General features: G+C 41.7%; 1 protein-coding gene across 7 annotated transcripts in view; it reads right to left on the bottom strand.

The window, feature by feature from the left end:
- The window catches only part of MALT1 (MALT1 paracaspase), a 28,380-nt gene extending 6,802 nt beyond the window's left edge, over positions 1 to 21,578 (bottom strand). Inside the window, exons 1-13 of one of the 7 annotated variants that reach the window (XM_015848182.2) lie at positions 21,362 to 21,578; positions 19,876 to 20,042; positions 15,057 to 15,178; positions 14,101 to 14,251; positions 12,891 to 13,069; positions 12,233 to 12,329; positions 11,465 to 11,497; positions 9,891 to 9,917; positions 8,803 to 8,838; positions 7,511 to 7,714; positions 2,234 to 2,411; positions 1,051 to 1,125; positions 113 to 240 (exon numbers count right to left, since the gene is read on the bottom strand). In XM_015848182.2, the coding sequence (XP_015703668.2) occupies positions 113 to 240; positions 1,051 to 1,125; positions 2,234 to 2,411; positions 7,511 to 7,714; positions 8,803 to 8,838; positions 9,891 to 9,917; positions 11,465 to 11,497; positions 12,233 to 12,329; positions 12,891 to 13,069; positions 14,101 to 14,251; positions 15,057 to 15,178; positions 19,876 to 20,042; positions 21,362 to 21,522 (1,558 nt within the window). In that variant the 5' untranslated portion in view covers positions 21,523 to 21,578. Of the gene's footprint in view, positions 1 to 112; positions 241 to 1,050; positions 1,126 to 2,233; positions 2,412 to 7,510; positions 7,715 to 8,802; positions 8,839 to 9,890; positions 9,918 to 11,464; positions 11,498 to 12,232; positions 12,330 to 12,890; positions 13,070 to 14,100; positions 14,252 to 15,056; positions 15,179 to 19,875; positions 20,043 to 20,176; positions 20,294 to 21,361 lie in introns of those variants that run through there. The other 6 variants (XM_015848183.2, XM_015848188.2, XM_015848184.2 and 3 more) reach the window with 6 other exon arrangements.
- Positions 21,579 to 22,793: the final 1,215 nt, after the last annotated feature.

The raw sequence follows: 22,793 nt of genomic DNA, 5'->3' as shown, positions 1-22,793 counted from the left end.
AAATAGCTTGAGGTAGTGTAATACATTTGTCACGATAAGAATCACAGTTAAGCAAAGATGTATTCGAAAAGACAGGCTGAGAAGATGGTTAGTGTAGTAAGCTGCAGTTCACCTTCAGCAACCTCATCAAGCAGCACTGTAATCTTCTTGTCTTCCAGCAGACGCTCCTTCAAGAACTTCATGAAAATTCCATTGGCCAAACCCAACTGCTGAATTTCAAAAGCTTCTGCTCCTTGGCACCTGAAACCACCAACATGAGGCAAAGAAAAGGAAAACTACTGCAGCAACTGTGTAATTAGGATCAACATGAAGACAAAATGAGTAAAACTACATATGGGAATAGGTGAAAGGAACCCTCTCACTTGAAACCCAGACTGTGTCTAAGGACAACCTGCTTTTCATTTTCATTTGCAAACAGCTCATCCTGGGAAGATTTCACTCCTGACCAAACCACAGACCAAAGGTGACACTGAACTGTTTGTGTGAGAAGCTTAGATTTCTAGACTTCACGAAAGCTCCTGACTATTTCCATTCAATAGTTTTTGTACATGACTTGAAAACTAACACAGAGAGGTTATACAGATTGCTGTAGGAGTTAACTCTTCAAATAGTTTGAATCCAAATGTAGCTGTTGTTTATACTGAGAAGGAAAGCAAGAAAAGCATGGGACAATCTGTGTGCCGCTCTACCAAAAACTGATCAGTCTCTCTTGTGTTTTTCCATAAATTTAACTACATGCAACTTAGTAGAGATTCTTACATTTCTACAAGTAGGCATTACAAAAACACCGTCCAGAAGTTTCTGTTCTGCTGAATGCAGTTTTCTCACTGGCATTGCCTTATACCCGAATGAGAACAATAAATATGGGGACAGTCAGACTGTGGAATGATTCAAAGAAAGAAGTCAAAAAGGAAGTCTGGGTGTACCAATGTAAATTACTGGTCCCTTAACACAATGGCTGGCATTTTCCATACAAGATTAGCTATACAATCTCAACAGCCTCCTTCTGCCTTCAAAATCTCTGTGGCATAGCGGGAGAGTTTTCCTTACGTGGCATATCCAAAAACGATGTTGGCAGTGACCTTCAGAGCATCTAAGATGAGAACTGTATCATCGTATTCATTTCTGCAACAAAATACACAAAAATAACAATTTTAGGAATTAATATAATATTAACCACCACTACAGCTGTTCAAAAAATTAAAGCACTGCAGTTTAGAAACACTCCTTTTTTTTCTCCTACAATTCTAGAATTAAACCTGACAGCTAATGACAATAAATCAGGACCATGAGCATTCTTCATAAATACAGTGTGAAGAGAGTCCAACATCACCCATCAGTTACACAAGGGCACAATGCATTAAGCAATATCAAGTTTAGCTACAATCTTTGCAAAAATGCCTTCCAATAGCAAGACATTTTATGTTACAACAGGAACTACATGCATTCTCTTTTACAGAACATGTCTTAAGAGTTAACAGGAGGCTTATGTAGCAGCATTTTCACATTTCACAGCAGACTGTGAAGCTGAACTGTGCCACTGGGGAATGGGGAAATGGTTTAAAGTTAAAGGAGGGAAGATTTAGGTTGGATGTCAGGGGGAAGTTCTTTACTCTGACAGTGGTGAGGTACTGGAACAGCTGCCCAGAGAGGCTGTGGATGCCCCGTCCATCCCTGGAGGTGTTCAAGGCCAGGTTGGATGGGGCCCTGGGCAGCCTGGGGAGGCTGGTGGCCCTGCACGCAGCAGGAGGGTTGGAGCTTTGTGATCCTTGAGCTCCCTTCCAAGCTGGGCCATTCTGTGATTCTGTGATTCTACTGGCATTTCATCAGTGGTGAAGTTCAGAGGCTCTACAAACATTAAAGCACTAGCAATTTTCAGTTATGAAACATCCCACAGAGATCAATTTTCAGAAGTGATGACTGAAGAGCTAATTTCATGTATAAGTTTATTGGGGCATAACATACTCTTGACACATTTGTTTAGACAAATAAAAAAATAAAAAATAAAATAAATAAAAAAAAAAAAGATGAACCTGTTGATATTTACATCCCAAATAAAGATAAAACATCCTAGCACAAGATCCATGCCTCTTAAAGAGTTCTAAAGTACCCACCTGAGCCCTTCTGTCAAATAAACACGAAATAAAATCATGTTTAGATGCAATGAATACACAGCCCAGATTAAAGATCCCTCCCCAGCTTGAAGTCCAGCATTCCCTCAAGATCATCGCACCTTTTCCGACACATATCCAACAGGAACACGTTGAGTCCCGTCTCTTTTTCCTGCATTAGTTTGAGGATGTTCTGTACGCACAGACAGTTTGCAGATCGGTAGGGATTTGGAGCATCAATAGGAACCATGAAACTGTTTCCATAGTTTTCATAGCCATGGCCAGCATAGTACAGCAAACCTGAGAGAGCAAAACAGAAAGGGCTGAAAGCACCATCTCAAGAGTACAATGGAACATTCCCATCAGTTTTAACATGGTCAAAAACTTCATGCTCTGCCCCCACATTAACTGTCTATGGGAGCTTGAGATCCTTCCAGCTACTCCAAGCAATGTTTCTGGAACTGATATGCTTATATTAAGACAGGAAAGAAGCAAAGGAGAGGAGGAGGAGAAAAAAAGGGCAAAGTCAAATCTAGAATATGCAGAAAACAATAAAAACATTTTCACTCATAAAACAGAATGATAAATTTCTATAAATCACACACAAAGACAGCGAAATGCTCTTCAAGTGCTTCATGCAGAGTTATGACCTCTGACAGAAATAATGTTATCCACTATATATAACTCACAGATAGACACGAGGAACTGCGCCAACTGTAAACAGCTTCCCCACGTGTGCAGCCACAAAGCTTTGTGTAGGAATCAATACGTGTAGAAAAAGATAACCCTGAAGAAAAGATAACACCTGTGAAAGGCGCTGTCCCTTTTAAAACTTGTGTTTCTTTAGATCTTATTATTACCACTGCTAATTAATTTAATTGGGGTAAAAAACAACAACAACAAAGAACCAAACAAACAGAGAAACACTTCTCTAACATAATAAAAATGCTTTTCAAATTTAGAGGATGGGGATGACAAAAAAAGACCTATTTTATAGGGATGAAAATATTGTTCCATGATGACATCTGGCAGGATTTCAGGGCACACCAGTGCTCCTGCACTACCAACAGCCCATTTCCAGCTGATGACATCATCTCTCTTTACAGTGTCATGACTCCTGTATGTCCATTAACAAAATTCTTTGCACACTTACCTAAACACAGCCAATTACCCAGGGCATTACCTTACAAAGATGAGTGCAAGTTTACTGTAGTTTATGATTTACAGTCTTCAAAACATGTGCAATAGTTCTATGTAAAGAAAATATATCATGGAATTGAAGAAAAGCTTTTCTTAATTCCAAAAAGGGGACTACAAGTCAGGGCTCAGATTCTACGCATATAAACTGAGATGCTGGACATTAATACTGCAACAACTTGTGGTAAAATTAGACAATCTCAGCATCAATTACTTTTGCCAGCTGTTACCAGTTGAAACCAGAACGATGCAAAGGACTTTTCCTCTGGTCTGTTCCCAGCGCTATTTTTGCTTAATAATGGCAAGTTCCACTTTCTAAGGCTTTTCATTGGGTGAGATCTCCAACTAGCTGAATGTGCTGCTGCTGAACCCAAGTCAGCAGAAATACCACTCGTGTTAACTGGAGACCTGGTCTTCTTACGCCTCCATTTTTACTAAAAGCAGCTGTGAAATTATTTGTATTGTAATAAAACTCCAATATCCAGTAGAAACAAACTTTGCCCTAATGTACTAAAATCATTCCTCAGCTTGCGGAGGTAGAAAAGCTACATGCTTTCCTTTTCCATTACAGGTAGCAACAGCAAAAGAAAGCACTTGTGTCACACAGCCCTGCCCACTCTGTAAAGGAATACCACCAAATAACTCTATCCCTTCAAACTGAGCCTTAGGCTCTCTTCTACTTGTAAGCACTCAAGTCATTAACAACTATGCCAAGACCTTGCTAACTGCTCCATTCAATCAGCAGTGCTCAGCTTCTTTTTATGGGAAACATGCATAGTCGAGATAAGCAGCCAGCAAGTGCATACAAGGTAAGCTCCAGGGCTAGGGACTTCACTTCAAAAGCCTGGCTGTTATTCATCTGACAGGGTCTTGGAAAACGACAGCACCCTGATTCAATTAGAAGGTAAATGTTTAAAGTGCATGGAATTTTAAGCGTGTAATTAAGATCTACACAAATGATAATGGGTGTTACTGGATTAATGACAACATTCTTAACGATTTGTTTCAGAAGAGGTAAAAATGAAGTGCCAAGGGCATAATTCTGCACCAGATCTGAAGCAAATGGAATGTCCTAAAATTTACTTCCACAGAGTTTGGATCTTGACCTTGAGGTTATCCTCGAGATTACATAACTGAGTGTAAGTTAAGTACTTAATCAGACCAATTGAAAGAAGTTTCCCTTTTTGCAAGGCTCGGCTGATGGAACTATTCTAAGGCAGAAAGAGAGGCAGAAAAAGTTAGCCCTGAAATACTTTTTCAAGCCCAAATCACACCCAGATTAATGAATTGGAAGTATGTTAAAACAGAACAACTGTTCACACTCCCCCTGCCCTCTCACTGGTTTAGCTTCGCTTGCAAAGCACCCATGCAGTCACTGCCAACTGCTCATCTCCAGCTGCCCTCAGCCTTTTGTCAGCCCAATGAACCCACACTGCAGCAATCCTGGCTCCATCCCCATAGGCCTGTGCTAGCAATACTAGCATACGCCTCTATAATGCACTACAGATTAATGCCATTTACTCTGCCAGTTTTCCAAGAGCTGTTCTCTTCAACATTTGCACAAACGAGATTGTTTGGTGCTACTCAGACACAGGTCAGATAAGCACAAATGCCACAGCCTTCATACTGCTGCAGCATGAACTGAATGCACAGAGATGCTCACTACCTTTCTGCTGTAGAAGCTCTGGGAAAAGGGCAGGAACACAGTTTGCCAGCGTATTTTCCTCAAAGAATAGAAATATATCAGAAATAACTACTTTATTTTCATCCGTAAGTCAACGATTGTGTTGCACCTCTTTGCTAAGTACCTGCAACAGTTAATACATTGAGCACAAGGTCAGAAATAAATCTTTGCATACATAGAATAAACATATTTGGAGGGCCTCGTTAGACACTTGGGCACAACAATTTTAAGTAGGCTCAGGTTCTTCAGACGTCAGCATTTAAGTGGTACTGGCAGCTTTTTTTCTTTAAAGAAAAAAGTCAAACTATTTTTGGCCTGTGAAACACACAGGTCTGTGTCTTTATCCCTTGTGGAACAGAACGCTAATTGCATGTCACGTTTAACACAACATAAACTAAAACATGAGAGGAGACCATCACCATCACGTTGTTTACAAGTCCTGCTCTCAAGCAGCAATGTCTGAAATGCCACTTTCCTGGCAGTAAGCAGCAATTACACAGTGTCACACTAGGCATCAGGAGTATGTGTAACAAGGACTAAACAGGAGTTGCTGCCATGCCTCTGTTTGGAGCTATGCCCACTAAAAATGCCATAAATCATTATCTATTTGTGACTGGCTGCATCTTTTATATGCTTTAAGACATTAACTGACACTACCCAGAAAGAATAAAGCGACCATTTAAATCAAAGTAGCTACTGATAAATGTTGCTGAAAGAATTCTCTGCTTTCCTTTCTGAAATATCACCTTGTTGGAAGAGAAACAAAAATGTAGCTTGTAAGAGCTTTTCATCTTGTGCTGGTGAGAAATTCATTTATTTCTTTCAGTACTTTATTTTCTCACTGCATGTCAACATTTATGGAAAAGAACTGAAAGGGTGCAAGAATCTAAAAACTCAGCCAGCTGCAGAAGTACATCTATTTGCTGGGGAACAAACCAAGAAAACCGCTACCAGAAGTCTACTGACCCTTACTGCCATAATTAGTCTTCACGTCATGCGAGTTTTGGCTCTGAGATAAATGCCCAAATGTCAGATCAGCCAGTTCTCCACAGAGCATCAGGTAACACACCACTTGAAAAAAGTCAGAAATAATCTGACCTTGTGCTCCAAAGAAGAATTGAATAACGTTGTCTTGGCTGGACATTACTACGGAAAATTCTACAATTTAAACAATACTATTTCAACAGCCATGTAGTCAGCTTTCAGAAAAATAATGACAAAGACAGAGGCACTCAGCAGCAAGCTCCTCAAAGCCAATATATATGTATATATTTACTTTTATTTTTTAACTCAAGTCAGGCCGCTCTTGGCCTTTTCCATCTGAGACAAAGTTGTTTTGCTCAGGGGATAAATTTTACCAGTCACCAGCTTCTGCCTCTCAAAGTCAAGCTTATCCACACATATTCTTTTTCTTACCAAATAATCTAAGAGTCAATGCATATCAGTAGTGGCAATAATACCAGACTTGACTGGCTAGTCATAAAGTCCATTATTATTCACAACTGTGGAAACTAAAAACCTGAAGTCTGTAGCTCATCAGTTTCTCAGTTAACCCCTTTCCTTATGGGAGATATATTCTAGAAATGGTAATATGAATTCTTCTCTATTTTATTCCTTTAAAGACAATAAACAAGAGAAATAAACTTTCTTTCTAAAGAAAAACATTTTTCAGTTTGCTTTTTAAAGAAGAAATTCAGGTCAGCAGAGCTTTTTCACACCCTGTGAAGGACTTAATGAAAAAAAATCTATGATTGCCAGGTCAGTATCATGCCAACTGAAAGGAAATGGAATTCAAAACAAGGACTTCTACTTAACCTGAATGCTTGGCAGGAAAAGAAGAGGGCTTAAGGTGCTCTCCCTCCCCACCCTCTCTACCCCAACACACCTGGTATGAGAATGCAGCTTACTGTTGAGGCAAAGAAAAGCACACCTCTTCCTCTGTTCTTTAAAGATCTTGTGAGCGAGGACTAAGAGCATAGCAGCCCCTCCCAAAGAGCTTCAGAAGGATGGAAATCCATAAGAAAAGAGTATTCTGCAGACATCCAGTCTGCAGAAAGAAAGACAGGAGATGAACAGGAGAGTTCCAAAAGTAAGCTCAGAATACACTGCATGCTCTATTTGAGTCTGCTCCCCACCTTTCCAGCACAAATACATATGAATATGCCAAGGTTAACCTTAATGGAAAAAGCAACTTGCAGACACTGGAAAGGGGGAAGGAAGGAGGACAGAGAAGACGTGTAAAAAGGTGTCTTAGAGGTTTCTTGTGAGCACCATAGAATACATTAGCATTCTTCGATTACACATTTGCAAGTACTCGGCTATGAGAACTTTACCACAACACTAATAAAAAAGGCACAACAGGCCACTTTTGCTTAAAAGATTACTAAGGTAACATTTAAGTACAGTGAAGTTTGTTTTGTTGTTATATACTTGGAACTGGCAGAAGCAGATAACCAATGTCTGCGTACTTTATATCACAAAACCAAAGTACTTCACAAAGAATCTCACAGGTTCTCACCATATACTCCTCTGTCTAGTAGAAGTAAAAATTCATCCACTGCATTTCGCATCTCAGACTCAGTAAGATCCAGCAAAGAAACAACTTTAAAATCCAACTGTCTTAGCAAATTGGTCAGTTCATAGACATCCACCATTGGGGCCTTGAGCTGGGGGTGATTCCAGTAGCTCATATTTCCTATTAGCAGAGCTACCTTGTCTGTTGCTGTAAAAACGAAGGAAAAAAAGTAAAACCACAGCACATTTAATGTATTCCCTGGGTTCAACACCTTTAAATTTAATTTCTTCCAAGGCGAAAATAGCATCCAGCCTCACTTGAAGTACAATATTTGAAAGTCCTGTGTCAACTATACAACCAAACTCATTCTCATCCAAAAACTAAAGAAACACTCCAGTATGTTCTGACAGTCAACGTACCTGAGCTGCAATGCAGCTAAGGCTGGGCCATCTGTCAAGACATGGGTCGAGTCTCTGAGGCTGTCTGCCATTGCTTTCACGCTTCATGACAGCACCATTACTGTTCCCTCATACAAGAATATAATGAACGTGAATGTTTTCATGGCAAGTTGCTAAAGCTATGGCCACTAACACTTCCTGCCCCTCAAAATAAATTTTCTTGTGTTTCTTAAAAAAAACAACCCAAAACAACAAAAGAAAACAACACATACACAAAAAAAAGATCACTTTCTTATCTACACCTCCTAGATTTGCATCTCTCTAAACACTGTATGTTTAAGTAGAAGCTTTTACTTAAACAGAAACTTTAATTAAACTTTACTTAGGTCAAACATCAGAAGTCTTTCTTCTGTTTGTTAAGGTTTATCTGAGGTCTTTCCTCTGATTTTACTAAAGTCAGAAGTACTTATGTCCTGACAAACAGAGCAGCCAGTGAAAGAAAGGCATTACTGACAAAAGTGCTTTAGAGACTAGCAGCTTCACTTTTATTCAAAAACTCCACACTAAGATGTAAAAATCATTTATTCAAAGCAAGGTATTTTTCCTGTTTTGTTTGTTGCTCCTATTCTTCATTAGAAATTACTGCCCTACTGCATTGCTGGCAAATGGAATCATAGGATTTCTAGGAGTAATCTGAAACAGCCTAAAAGTTGTAGACACTCCACCAAACCACTAAAAATACTGGTGCCCTCATCATGGCTTACTAATGAAAGGGCAACCAACCACTACAGAGGGCTACAAAAACACACAGACGCCTCTCTTGTGGCAGCTATTTCACAGTTTTTCACAAGTTATTTCACAAGCAATGGCAAAAGCCACAGCTACAAAAGCACTTACCAAAAGGTCTGTCACTGAATTGTTCTTGTAGGTCTGCTTGAAAGAGATTACAATAGATCATTAGTGAGTGCAGTCACAGCTGTCAGCATCAGCAACTGAACTGCACATCCCAACACCAACACTCCACCACTGCTGCCTTGTTTAAGAAGTTACTCCTTCACTGTTTTTTGTTATTTACCCGCTATCTCTCACCCACTCAAGCAGGTTGTGAATAGCCAGCCCTACATTTTTAGAGATAATAGATACCTAGGGTACAATCTTGAATCTTACACACTGCACATCAGCACTTTCAGTAACATCCAGAACAGTTCATCCTCTCACAGCGAAATGCAGAAATGCAAGAAGGGGGAATGCTTAGCAGGGATGACAATTTGATATGTGAAAATTCTTTTGTGTTGTACTTCACAAAGGGATGGAAATGCCCAGCAACTCACAAAATATAACTCTCAGTTACATGCACATGACAATACAACTGATATAACATTCAGTGATTAACACTGGGCAAAAGTAAACTTTGATGTCTAACCCAGGAAACTTTGTGATTTGGAATTTTAGGAGCACTATTGCAAGGACACTCCCTCAGTGAGCACTACTCCAGACCTATGTTTTTATAGTAAATATCAAACTGGCTTCAAGTCACATTAACTCACACCAATTTACATGAATTTATGAAATATATGAATTCAGTCTCCTGGGGATAGGGGAAATATCTTGCATCCTATTCACCTTAATAATCTGAAAAAGCATCAGAGCGCTAAAATATAAGTCCATCAAAGCCACTGATGAGAAAAAAAGATAATTTCTTCTGTATTTGCAAAAGTAAACACCGTTAGTATGCAAAGAGTGTAAAAGAGAGGATTGGTGTGATTTTGCAGTGCCAATAGTGACTATGTTTCACTGTACATCTTCAGGTTAGTTTACTGAAGCCAGTACTGTTCTTAACAGTACCCACCACCATCAAATCTCCAGCTATAAATACACCCAAGTAATGAAAACCAAACAATATGACCCAGTTAGGCTTCAGTGAGTGTGGTTTGTAATGTGGAATGAAGATGTGAGATTAAAACTTTTCAAACATGTCACTTTACCTGTTTTTTGAAGATCACTTAGCTCTTCTGTGGAGACATACACCAATAAAATTAAGTTTAAAAAAGTAGCAAAGATATATATATATTTCATTAATAAAGATATAACTGTCATGCCGTTATTAATAGAAGCCAAAAGCTAGACAAAAATCAAAAATACTTTTGGCTTCATATTTCTGTAAATCTAACTTTCATATGCTTATTCCACATGCGCAGAAGAGAACTACATTAACCACATGTGCAAGACACAGCATTACAATATAGCTGAAACAAAGGGAGAAACATGCCATGCCTCAGCCCCATGGGCATGCAAGCAGCTTGAATGAATAAGCAATAAGACATCAGAATCACTCATGTGAAAAAGAGGCCTTTGAGAACTGCTAAAAAAGCAACATCCTGAGCAAGAAGTATTTCTTCATAAAGCCATATGTATTCAGGGGGAAATAATTTTCAGATACAATTTTCAAGCACTCTAAACTACCACAGATTTCAGTTAACTTCATTCAGAATACTGGAATCTATGGAAAAACTAAGTCCTTTATGTGGGCCTCCTCGGAGCATGCCTGCTCTATGCAGTGGAGCATGAAGCAGATCTCTTGACCAACAAAGGCAGGTATGTGTGCTCACAAGGGAAGCTCTAGGTAACTAAAATGAAAATAGCAATGGTTTTGATGTAGCTTAGTAGCAGAACAAGCATGCATCCAAGCTAACCTTAGTTTAAATTCAGGACCCAGCAGTTTTAGTGATAATACTCTGCTTCAAGGGCTGGCTGAACTGCAGGTAGCCAGGAGGCTTCTGCATAGGATCCATCATTTCCTGCAGACTCCTTCTCAAGCCAGAAAGGATGCTAAGGCTTAAGGGAATAACCAGTTACAGAAGCTCAATAGTGAAAGTAATTGATTCTGAAATCTGTGCTACTTGTATGTTGTAGTACACATTACACTCACAATGTCAAACTTTCAGAAAACGGGCCAAAGAGAACATTGGCTTCTGTAAGCTTTGAACAAGAAAGGTTGCACAGCAGTTTGATTCCAAGAAAATGAAGAGCAGACAGCCATGTCTTGAAAATGCAATTGTTTTTTTCATTGTTGACAGAGAAGCTTGGGGTAGGGTGCTGCTGCAAGCAACCTTATATCTTCCCACTGTGTAAACTGTAAAAACTTCGAGGTTCTCAGTAATCAATTGATAGCACAGCAGCAACGCAAAGGAGAGAAGAAACAAACAGCTGACTAGAATGAGCTCTATCCAACTCTTTAAAGCCTTTCAGGCTCCTAAATACTCCCAGATTTTCTTGCGGGGATGTTGCTTCCTGAGCCCAGCCAAAAAAATTTCACAAAGATCAAGTGCAGGACACAAAAACAGTGTGGTATTCAACACTGAATACTACAGAAGAAAGTAGCTTGATATCAAGGCAAAGAAGAGAGAAGAACATGCAGAAGGAAATGTTCCATCACCCAGCTCTGTATTAAAGCACAATGAAGTTCATAACCCATGTATGCTTTTCAGCAACACACAACAATCCATCATCCCCATCACTAATTTTTTAAAAGTGATTCACAACTAAAGAATTACTTTACCTTCTGTGCACTCCACTGCCATAGCTTTCCTTCCTTGTGTTTTAAGGGAGGGGGAAAGGGGAGAATTGGAAGACAATTTCTCTCAGTTATGAGAGTTAGAACACAAAGTGGAAGTCAAAATTCACTTCCAATCTGGCTCATTTTACAGCACTATAAATCTTTCAGCACTGGCTATATTTATAGTAACTGTTAATACAATTCTGGAGCACTGTAATATTTCTCAACAAGAACCTTTCATATGAATTATGCAGTAATATTCTCAGATATATCTGGAAGCTATAGAAACATATCTTTCCCTGTTTGGTTTACTGCAAATACACGTACATACACTGATCAGTGTTCTATCCATTTACTTCACTTGCTATGAATAATCTCACCTGCCCTGCCAGATGAAGAACTCCACGTAACAGTTCATATCACTAATGAGATCTTAATGAAATCTTAAAGATTAAGCCGTTATTCAGTTGTCAAAAAACATGAAGATAAAGAAATCAGATCTCCATCTGTTGACAAGCCATGTTCCTAGTAACAAGGCCAAAAAGTGTTAGCATCTCTGTTAGCTACCGTAAAAACTCAAAGCACTTCATAATTCATAGAATGGTAAAACTGCCTTTGCTGCCAGCAAGCATAGCTATTTTAACCAACAGATAAAATAAAAATACAGGCAGCAAAGTGCTTGGCTTAACCTTAGGTCTGAGAAATAAATTCTAATATTAGGGAAGAAATCGATTAACCAGCTGATCTGTATAAAACTGACAAATCCCATACCTATAATGACCTCTATTTTCTTGCTGTCTTGGTCTTCCTGGTCATTGAACACGTGACACCAGTATGTTCCCCCATGTTCCACGTCCACACAAGATACCTATGTGAGCACAACAAAAAGTCATCCCACCAGCCCCCAGAACAATCGGTTTCTTTTAAGCACGCCCCTCCTCCAAAAAAGCCCCACTAAAAATTAAAAGCAAAGCCCAAACAAATCCAACAGCTGCTGATGGCCTTATTCTACATTTACGTGTTCTAGAAATGCTTTCAAGAATTGAAGAAAGAACGCAAGTCTGTCCAACAGGCTTGAGATGCTATAAGTACTAAATATAACTGATCTTACACAGAGCTTTACAATATGGGATAGAATGAGACGCTTTAACTTTTACTGGTACTTAACCTTTGTGTTATGTCAGCAACCCAAAATATACAGTAGACTTCCACCCCACGACTGCCACTTACAAACACATTCAGGATTATAACTCTGCATCCTGGAGCCTAAGAACAGCCTCAGCACTTGAGTAACAGAGCAAGAGAGCTGTGCACTTACACAGATGTTATAAAGGCTATGAAGAAGCTATTTTCTTCAGGGAGCATTACATGGTAAGCTATAGGTGGTAATACATTAATCTCCCAAGGATGGCACTGTGTGGTAACTTACTGTGTAGACATTTTTGCTTCCATTTGCCAAGGGAAATCCATTTCTGTACCACTGGTATTGAGGAATTGGGTTTCCAACAGCTCCACATTCTAATACCAAAGCATCTCCCACAGTCAGGTTTTGTGGCTGAGGTTGAATACAAATGCACAGTTTCTTTTCAGGCAAACCAATTAAGCTCCCTTCAAAAAATAAAGAAAAAACAAGGGAAAAAAGAAAGAAAGTGAGATAAACAACGTATGGGCACATCTCCCTGAAACTAGAACAGTCTGTGCTAACAGCAATGAAATTAATTTACTTGTCTGTAAGGAGCATGCTAATAATGAGTCACGACTGCATTCCATTTTTTTTTCAGCTGAAGTAAAACAGGAATGCACAAAAACACACCTCATAAGCTGTTATGCATCATTTATTCCTGCCAGTAGTATTTCAAATGGGCACAGCTGCAAAATGGAAAAATATTACAGAAAGGATTCAGAGAAAAGAGCAGATATAAAGAAGCATGGCTGCCAAGGGACAGACTGAGGATGTGTGCAGGTGTGCACACAGGAATGAGAATTTCATCACATTATTTTGTTTGCTTCACTGTAGAATAGTCAGTGTAGAAGTCTGGTAATTAGAACAAAATTAGAGGGCAAGTTTAATGATAAGAAAGAGATTTTGTTCAGAGAGCAAAAGTGAAAAAAAACAAAGAACTTTTTTCATGAGTAGCCTATGTACTTAAAGACAAAGAAAGTTCTCCCTTTTCAGCTTGAGCAATGACAACACAGAAGGCAAAATTTTCTCATTTTTAGAGAAGGAGCTTGTGGCTCTCTTGCCGCAAGCAGGGTTGTCCACCTCTAAATCAAGCACTAGATCAGTCAACTAACAATAGATTCCAGTACTGGCTACATAATATTGAGTGGGTAGGCATATAATCCTACCGGATTTCTGCTACTACATTCTTCTCACTCTTCTTCCACTTCCATCCTTTCATCATGTATGCTGCAGATGGAGATTACCCCATCAGGTAAGTAAACTCATCTTTAAGCCAGTGCCATAATCCATATGGTCTTACATAGGTGCATGTGAATAACTATGCAGCTAACATATTTACTAAACTCACAAAGATGCAATTCACACCAAAAAGACCCAGTTTAACCCAATGTGTTAACAGCCTTTAGGGTGCAATCCGCACAGAAGTTTCCCACTATACAAAGCTCTCACCACTCACCATGAGCTGTACCCTGGAGATCACAAACTTCCAGTCGTGCCCATCGACTGAATGTAAATGAAGATTCACTGTTCACTCGACAGATGTAAAACCCAGCATCATTCACTTTCACTGGATTCAAAACCAGTTCTGGAGAATTACCATGGGGAACCTGAGTGACACATGAACCAAGAAATATTTTAATTTAGATTAAGTTAATCTCCACAAGGATCAAGCATTAGAGTATCTATTCAGTGTCCATAACACCAGTTTCAACTCCTTTGCTTAAAATTTTTGGATAAGAAAGTTTTGTTCCACGTATTTAGCAGCTTAGTGATGGATTTTCTTCCAGGAATGACTCATATGCCTCCTCAGCTAAAACAGCTGAGTTTTTAAGCTGGTTGAAAAACTCTTCCTGAAATTAGTCATTGTAGGAAGGCAACCAGACAAGAAACACGGACAAAAGCACTGCCACCTGAACTCCATAGATACAGGCTCACATACATTCCAGTATTTAAGTCTGTAACATCACTGAGTTCAAGTCTTCAATTGCTCAGTTTTCTGAACCAGTTTTCATCTGTCTAAAACCAATGGTGACTGGCATTGTTTCCAGTCTGGCAGTTTCTGAGTAGCTTGTGTGAAACATTATGGAAGTCTTAGACAACTGAACTTATAGTTTCCAAGACTAGTACCTGAGGATATAGTGCTTCAAACATACTGAACCACCTTACTGCTTTAGCACATTGGTACGGTCAGCATGGAGCATATATTCAACTTATAACTTTATTAATAGATGAAACAAACTTTTCTTTACATAATTGAGAGGAATAGCCTTGAAAAAGAAAAATTTTGGAGAGAAATTCCAATTCAGCAGTAGCAGCATCACAGTTCAGTCTGTAGAACTGTTACTTACTGATTTCCAACAATTAAAAAAAATTATATACATACATCCATATACATTCTCTATCGTCTTTTACCTCTTTTTTCTGTTTGAACCACTGGTAATGTACAAATGGGTGTCCTGTCGCCCAACAGCACAGCTTGACAACCTGGCCACAGAGCACTGCTTGAGAGTCTGGCTGTACAACAATCTTTATGCCTTTAAAAGAGAATTTACATGTAAGAATGTTATTAAGATATACAACTGAGAACTTAAGTTGTCCTCTAAACAAAGTTTCTGTCATTAAATATACTTGAAAATAACTCCAGTTTTCTGTGTATACTCACAGTTTCACTTAGATAACTTTAAGGCACTCAAAATTGTATTTCATTACACAAATCCATGCTTGAACCACAGAATTGCAGTGGTTGGAAAGGACCTCTGGAGATCAGTCCAACCCTGCACCCCCAAGTGTTTTAATGTCAGGAAACCTTCATTACCTCTTATTCCCTACACACTAAAGCTAACAGCCCTTTCAGTGGCACCACACACTCTTTGTGGGAAGTGTATTCCCAAAGTAAACATTTTGGAGCTTTGCTCATTCCGGATAATTTAAATTGTTAAGCTTCAGCTACAAGAGAAAGCACAGCCTGAGGGAGGGTTCAGTACAGTAAGAGCTGGTTGAACTACAACACGCCGCATTTTTCAACTATTGCTCATGCAGCTTATTAGACAACATAGGTTTCCTCTATGGCTTTTGCTCCTGTAGATCACAGGGCGGGGGTTTTCTTTTTACCCATGTGCAAGGTAAAATTTTCCACTTCAGATTTTAACTGCCAGGAAATAGTGTGAGTGAAATTCTGATAGCAGTCTGATACGATCCAGTTGTTTTCTTAACCTAGACCAGTACAGAGATCTAATTACAGCACAACCCTCACAACAGATCTGCTGCTATAACCAAGGTCATAGGAAGAAGAAGGGGGAGGGGGGAGCAAAAAAAAAGTCATCTGCAGAACAGAAAGTTGAACCTCATGGTGCTGACAAAGAATGCATGCGCCTCTGGGCAAGGTGCTCAGCAGTGCTGAGGTGACAGCGCTTCAGTCTAATGATTTTTTCTTCCTTATTGTGGATGGTGCATGCATGCATGCAACACAGTGGGACCACAGGTAATAACACATGCTAGTGAATAGTTGCTGCAACACCAGTTATAGGAAAACACAGAAACAGTGAAAGATACAAAACCACTTCAGTACCTTCCCATTACTCTCTGAAACTAAGAATCACATACAAAATAGGTACTCATACTAGACTTGATTTTGTTTAGAGTTGGCGTCTTTCCTTATTTTGGGAGAAGGTAGGTTTCTTCATTATCCTTTAATGAATGTGCTTTGCAAAAGCTGGAAGCATAGCCTGGTACAGTGGCAGCATTTCAGTTCATTGGGCAAACAATCTTCCAGAATAATGTGAAGTAAACAGAAACTGCATGCAAAAATAGCTCCAAAGAGATCGCAAACATCCCAGCTCAGGACTGTAATTTGCTCCAAGCCTTCTTACTGTGTCACGCCAGGAATTTTCTTTGCTTCCCCCAGCCCTCCCATTTAACAGTTTAGTCACACATCACAATTCTGTCCTAACAGAAAGTGCTTGAGGAAGAAATCGTATCAGATTGATCAGCAGGTTAAAACTTAAGCAGAAACACAAGTGATCAACAGACTGAAACGTATGGAAATTGTGTGGTCTTTGTCAAGCAGGGAAGTGGGCTCTGTTAGCATCTGCATACACAACCTGATTCTGAAACAGCTGACAACACTGGGTGCTACCCCAGCCTAGGCACAGGACTTGAAAATTCCTTGCCTATCTTCTCCTAAAAACAACTTCCACCTACAGCCTAGCTCTGGAGATTGATACTTCAAATTTCTCATCTAATACTTCCTCTGCTGTTTTTCTGAGTCAAAGGGAACATTTTAAGTAGCCTTGTGCATCACAATCACCAACGTTAAACAAGGCATACAGGAAGTTTATAATGTCAATTCAAGGGACAGAAGATGTGCGCTTTTATTCTTTATAATCTCTCCTGATTTGCATCATTGACATCTCTTGAAATACTTGAGGAAAACAAATAATCTGGACGATTGGCATCTTGTACTCCTTGGAGCTGCTACAACCAAGTTCTAAGAAAACTGACTCACATCTTCTTCACTGTTTCATTTATTTTCCTGCCATTCACCCAGTATCGTATAGCTACTTCCCATGAACACTAAAAATGTCATAGCTTAAAAAGAAAACCTTCTGACTCAATTTTCTGAATGACAATGAAGATACACTGACTCTTCTTCCATTTTCCTTGGGCTACAAGAAGTTCAAGTCCTACCCTCAAGGAATGCAAACCGACCAGACCTTGCAATATGCAGAGCACATTAAGTACTCAGAACATTAAGTATAATCCAATTGTTATGGTCTTAGTTTAGGTGTCAGTAAGCATTTTCAATCATTTCTGAAAACTCTGCCTCAATTACTCACAGTCAGACTGAAGGGTAAACCACTGCAGTGAGAGGTCAGTTTGGAGAGGGGAAATATCTCTTTGCTCTCCTTTCAATCATCATAGCACACCAAGATTAGACATTAATACCACAAATTGTATATCATATTCTTCCTTCAGAAACTGGGAGAAAACTCTTGGAATTTCATTTATTTCCCACAAGTTCAGAAACCAAGCAAAGGGAAGGGACAGAAATGACCCAAGGGATAGGATGCTCTGGCAGTACGACAGACATAAAGATCTTTATTAAACAACCCCATCCTAAAGCAACGTTAAAAGGTTTTCTTGGTTCACTAAAACAAATGAGTAGATACTAACACGTACTTTGATTTCAAGTGTATCACACCCTGAATATTTAAATGAACTCACTGCAACTGTTAAGGCCTACTACTTCTTTTTTAATAGTTCAAAAAGACTTAAACTCTCTTCAAATACCTTTTCCTTTGCTTTCTCCTGGTTCCAACTTCTTTCTTTCTAAGCTATCCAGCCCTCTTTAAAGCAGGCGTAGTTCATTCCATCAAGCCTCACAGAGATTAACTTACAGCATGACAGACTATCCCTGCCTTTCAGAGAGGTTTTGGCAAATGTCTTATTGGCTTGTTCTCCTCCACACAAGGTACCTTAGCTATCTATGCACTAACACCCAGAATATGACATGACAGACAGCTACATAAAGGTCTGCAAACTCAACTGTGGAGAGATTACAGGTCAAGCAAGAGCAATTTTTTGCAGGCACAGTTTAGTACAGACCCGAGTCAGTAATATCATTTGCTTTTAGTTCTCCTCCACCAACCAGCATATACAAGATAGCATACTTCTGCTGAGCATCCCCCAGAGACAAACTCTTGCCTCTTAGAAGCACAATCCAGCCTCAACAATATGACAATGACTCCCCTCCTCTCTGCCAAGCCGACTGTGGTACACTTTGGGTACACTTTGGGTGCACAGAATTATCATATAGCTCAATCAAACTTCAGTCAACAAATCTGCTGCTCCTAGTTTAGCGAAGAGCAGATGCCTCAACTGGATGAAATGGCAGCAATGCATTGCTATAGTAGCTCATCTGAAAAACTCCAACATTGTTTTAACAATAATTTTAAGCCCATGGCTTCTTTTCTCTGGCTATCCAAAAAAAAGGACAGAGATCAGTATGTCAGTCAGCTTGTTAGTCTTATTCACAGAATCACAGTCACAGAATTGTAGGGGTTGGATGGGATCTCCAGAGATGAATGAGTCCGAGCCCTTGGCTCCCTGCAGCAGGCTGCACAGGTAGTTGTCCAGATAGGTCTTGAACATCTCTGGAGAAGGAGACTCCACAACCTCTCTGGGCAGCCTGTGCCAGTGCTCTGTCACCCTCACCGTGAAGATGTTCCTTTGCATACTGATGTGTAACATCTACTAAGGGAGATGCTCCAGGCCCTTTATCTTCTTCATGGCCCTCTGACAGCATCTTGCCACAACATCCCTGTCTTTTTAGTACCGGGAAGCCCAGAACTGGACACAGTACTCCAGGTGAGGCCTGACCAGGGCAGAGTAGAGGATCACCTCCCTTGACCTGCTGGCCATGCTCCTCTTAATGCATTTCAGGATCCCATTAGCCTTCTTGGCCACAGGACATACAACTGGGCATACAACTTCCCCACAGAGCTCCCCTCCAGATGGTCATGTACTGATACCTGCAGTTATTCATTTCCATGTGCAAGACTCTACACTTGCACATTCCTACTCACTGTTTTAAAGAGAAGCTTTTGTAGCTTCCTAGTGACTGAGTTTCATCATATCCTGAAGGAGGACATAAGAAAGGGGTACAGCGTAGAACCAGAGCAAGAAGAATTTGGTCTGTATTCCTACTGTGCATGCCCATGCATTGCCCACACTTTTAAACTTTTTACAAAGAAGCAGGCTGAATGCATCTGACAGCAGAAAATAATCCAGTTCTTTGCTACTTTGTTTGTTTTGCTGTCCAATTAAGAAGCTGGCATGAATTCAAGGTGCACTAGAACTGGTGCTAATTGAACCCTTCCCTTTCAATTAGGGTAAGCTATGAAATGCAGTTCACAAAACCTGTAGCCTGAACAAATGGCTGGCAAAGCTACTGGTCTTTCTAACCCAGCTACTTCTGTTCTATTAACATCTCCCAAAGGCAGAGCTGAATACAGAACACAGTCAGCAGACAGAACGACAGCACCTGTCATGTCCATGCAGCCAAGTCCAAGCCTACAACAATACTACATTAAGCCTGCTTATCTACTTGACCTACTTTTAATCTCAGAATCATATAAACAAATACCAATTACTAGAATTCAAGTGCTAACAACGCTTCAGTATTTCTAGAGCAAAACACATGGCTGCAGTGGAAGAACAAACCAGAGCTGACCTGAATAGCTGAGACACTGGAGAGCCTCTGTGTGCTCCATGGACTGCAAGAACTCCACCAGCTCCACTACTGTGCAGCCCCTGTCACCTAGCAGCTTCAAGAGGCTCCAGCTTGGGCTTCCTTCTGGCTCCAGCACTTTGAGGGAACATTGTTCTAAATCCAGGGGGCTGCAAAATAAAAAGGCAGAAGACACGGCATAGAACTTCTCAATGTTCTTTATGAAGAATGGAGCTGTGTTAGAAAGATTAAAAAAGAAAATTTAGAGAGAAGGGGTTATTTTAGCTGATTTGAACGTGCTTACAGTATTTCCTCCTTCCTCAGGAGTCCAGACATTATGAAGCAGCATTTCCACAGACAGAAATTAGTATTAATGAGCTGCAAGCTATAGAAATAGGAGATGCTTGGACCTAACAATTCCTACCAAACATACTGAGAAATCTAGTTTTCACATTTCAAAGTCTGAATAGAAAAACAAGTGTAGCAGCTCTCATTTTCACCTGCCTGGTTCAGGAGCATTAAGGACTGAGTCAGAATCTTACAGGAACACCCAGGAAGGCTGAGATACCCAAAGCAACTGTTAGATCAGTGGCTACTGCAGCCTCCTAACAGTTCCTGTGCATTTCCAGGCTGCCCAAGGAGGCTGTGGATGCCCCATCCCCGCAGGCATTCAAGGCCAGGCTGGATGTGGCTTTGGGCAGCCTGGTCTGCTGGTTGGAGACCCTACACATAGCAGGGGATTGAAACTGGATGGTCACTGTGGTTCTTTGCTAACCAGGCCATTCTGGTATTCTACAATTTATCCTCCGGTATAAACTCTCACACTTTGAAGCTTCAGTTTTAAGGTTTCATATGCTTTCAATCACAACAGATTAAAGTAACACAGACAACAAGGGCATGGGGAGAGCTGTGGATCCATCAGTGCTTCATTTATAAATTCACAGTGCCACAGAAAGCTGCAGGCAAGATGCTTACACGTATCACAAACACATCACTGTACATTAGTATATAACACAGGCGAAGAATTACAGCCACGGCCCTACAAAGGAGCCACACCGGACTTCAGGCTCTGCTTCCCCACCTGAACGAACACTGCCATCAGAGAGGGGGTGTGCCCACCCAGCCCTACCTTTCCTTTCGGACAACACTCCCTAGGCAAGACCTGGAGAAGGCACAGAAAGCAACGTGAGCAGGATGCGATGCACAGAAAGCAGCCGAGGAAGGAGAAGCTTTAGAACACGACTGTGCTGACCCTACCGAACACGGGACCGGCACACGGAAGGCCACCCGGTGCTCCCGTGCCGCTCTCAGCAGGCCGAGCAGCGGGGCCGCACTCCGGGTGGGCCCAGCAGGACCGGCCGCACGGCTGTTCGCCTCCTCGCGGCCCCGAAGCAGCACCAGCCGCGAGGCCTGGCCTCACCCTCACCTTCACCCTCACCCCTCCGCTCCGGAGCTCCCCGCCGCCCCTCACCTCCCTCACCCCCCTCACCTCAGCCGGACCCGGCCGCGGCTCCCCGCACGCTGTGCCAGCTCCCTCCATCCCTTGCCGGGCGCCGCGCGGTCCAGCAGCTCGCTCAGCCTCCTCAGCAGCGGCTCCGCCAGGCGGCTGAGGGGCAGGGAGCCCGGCGGGCTGCGGGGCAGCTCCGACATCGCAGCGCTGCCGCCGGCCTCAGCCCGCCCGGGGCGGCGCTCCCTCCCGGAAGGACGCGGCCGGCGCAGCCGCACCGGGTGTGGGGGGCACGGCGTGAGCTGCGGGGCTATGGGCGGTGATGGAGCTGAGGGGCGGCACGGGGCGAGTTCGGGTCGCGGTGCCCGGGGGAGCTGTCTGCGGCCGTGTGGACTGAGGGGAGCCCGCATCGCTTCGCGTTGCACAAAGTGGACTGAAAGTTCTGTGGAGATGATGTTTCAGGCAGTGGTTAAGCGTGGCTTTGTGGTTAGGAGGGTCCAGAAGTGCAGAGTGCTGGAGCTGCTCCACAGAGACAGGCTGAGGGAGCAGGCGGCTCAGCACGGCAAAGAGAAGGCTGTGGGGAGACCTGGCCTTGTAGTACCTTGTAGTAGGCTATAAGCAGGAGAGAAAGCAGCTTTTCACACGGGTGGATTGTGAGAGGACAACAGGCAATGGTTCTAAACTGAAGGAGGGGAGATTTGGATTTGAAGTTGTTCACAGAGAGGCCCTGGAGCTGTTGCCCAGAGGGGCTGTGGGTGTCCCATCCCTGGTGGTGGTCACAGCCAGGCAGTCTGATCCAGTGCTTGGTATGTCAGGGCTTGGAACTAGGTGGGTTTTGAGGGTCCTTTCAACCCAAGCCATGCTATGATTCAAATACAACTGTCCCTATTCCTGCAGTATGTGCCCATGTGGCACCCAGCCACAGCGCTGGGAGCAGCCCATGAGCTTGCTGTGCCTGCTGCCCAGCCTAAGCCAGAACACACTGCAGAGCAGGTGACAGCAGACATGGCACTGAGTGGTGATGTTGTGTAGAGTTAACCACACATTTCTCCCAAGTTAGATGCAAAAAACAATGTGTATCCTACACGGATACAGGTAGGATGGTGAATTTGGCTCCCTGATGACGTGTGTGTGTCCACATCCACACTAGGCTGCATGCTGTCCTTGCTGTGCATCTCCACACAGTGACAAACAATTCAGTTTCCTCAGCTGGTCCCAAATCCTGGTTGCTCATTTCCTTGGGGATTATTTTGACTATTGGACCATGAAATAAATCACAGATATCCCTGCTGCTCTCCAGAGGAGGGTGGCTGTACGTGCTCCAGATTTTGCTGAATAATTTTCTGGCCATCACCCCCAGTCTGGAGAGCACTGGGACTGAGAAGTGTTCAGCAGTTGTGTTCAGCAGTCAGCATTTCTGCTATTCTTCCTTCAAACCATCAGGAAAGAACATGGCACTGAACTGGTGGTCTTG

The sequence above is a fragment of the Coturnix japonica genome, chromosome Z (assembly GCF_001577835.2).
Source record: "Coturnix japonica isolate 7356 chromosome Z, Coturnix japonica 2.1, whole genome shotgun sequence".
NCBI lineage: Eukaryota > Metazoa > Chordata > Aves > Galliformes > Phasianidae > Coturnix > Coturnix japonica.
Note: the sequence above shows the minus strand (reverse complement) of the source record. Positions and strands in the feature narration are given on the sequence as shown.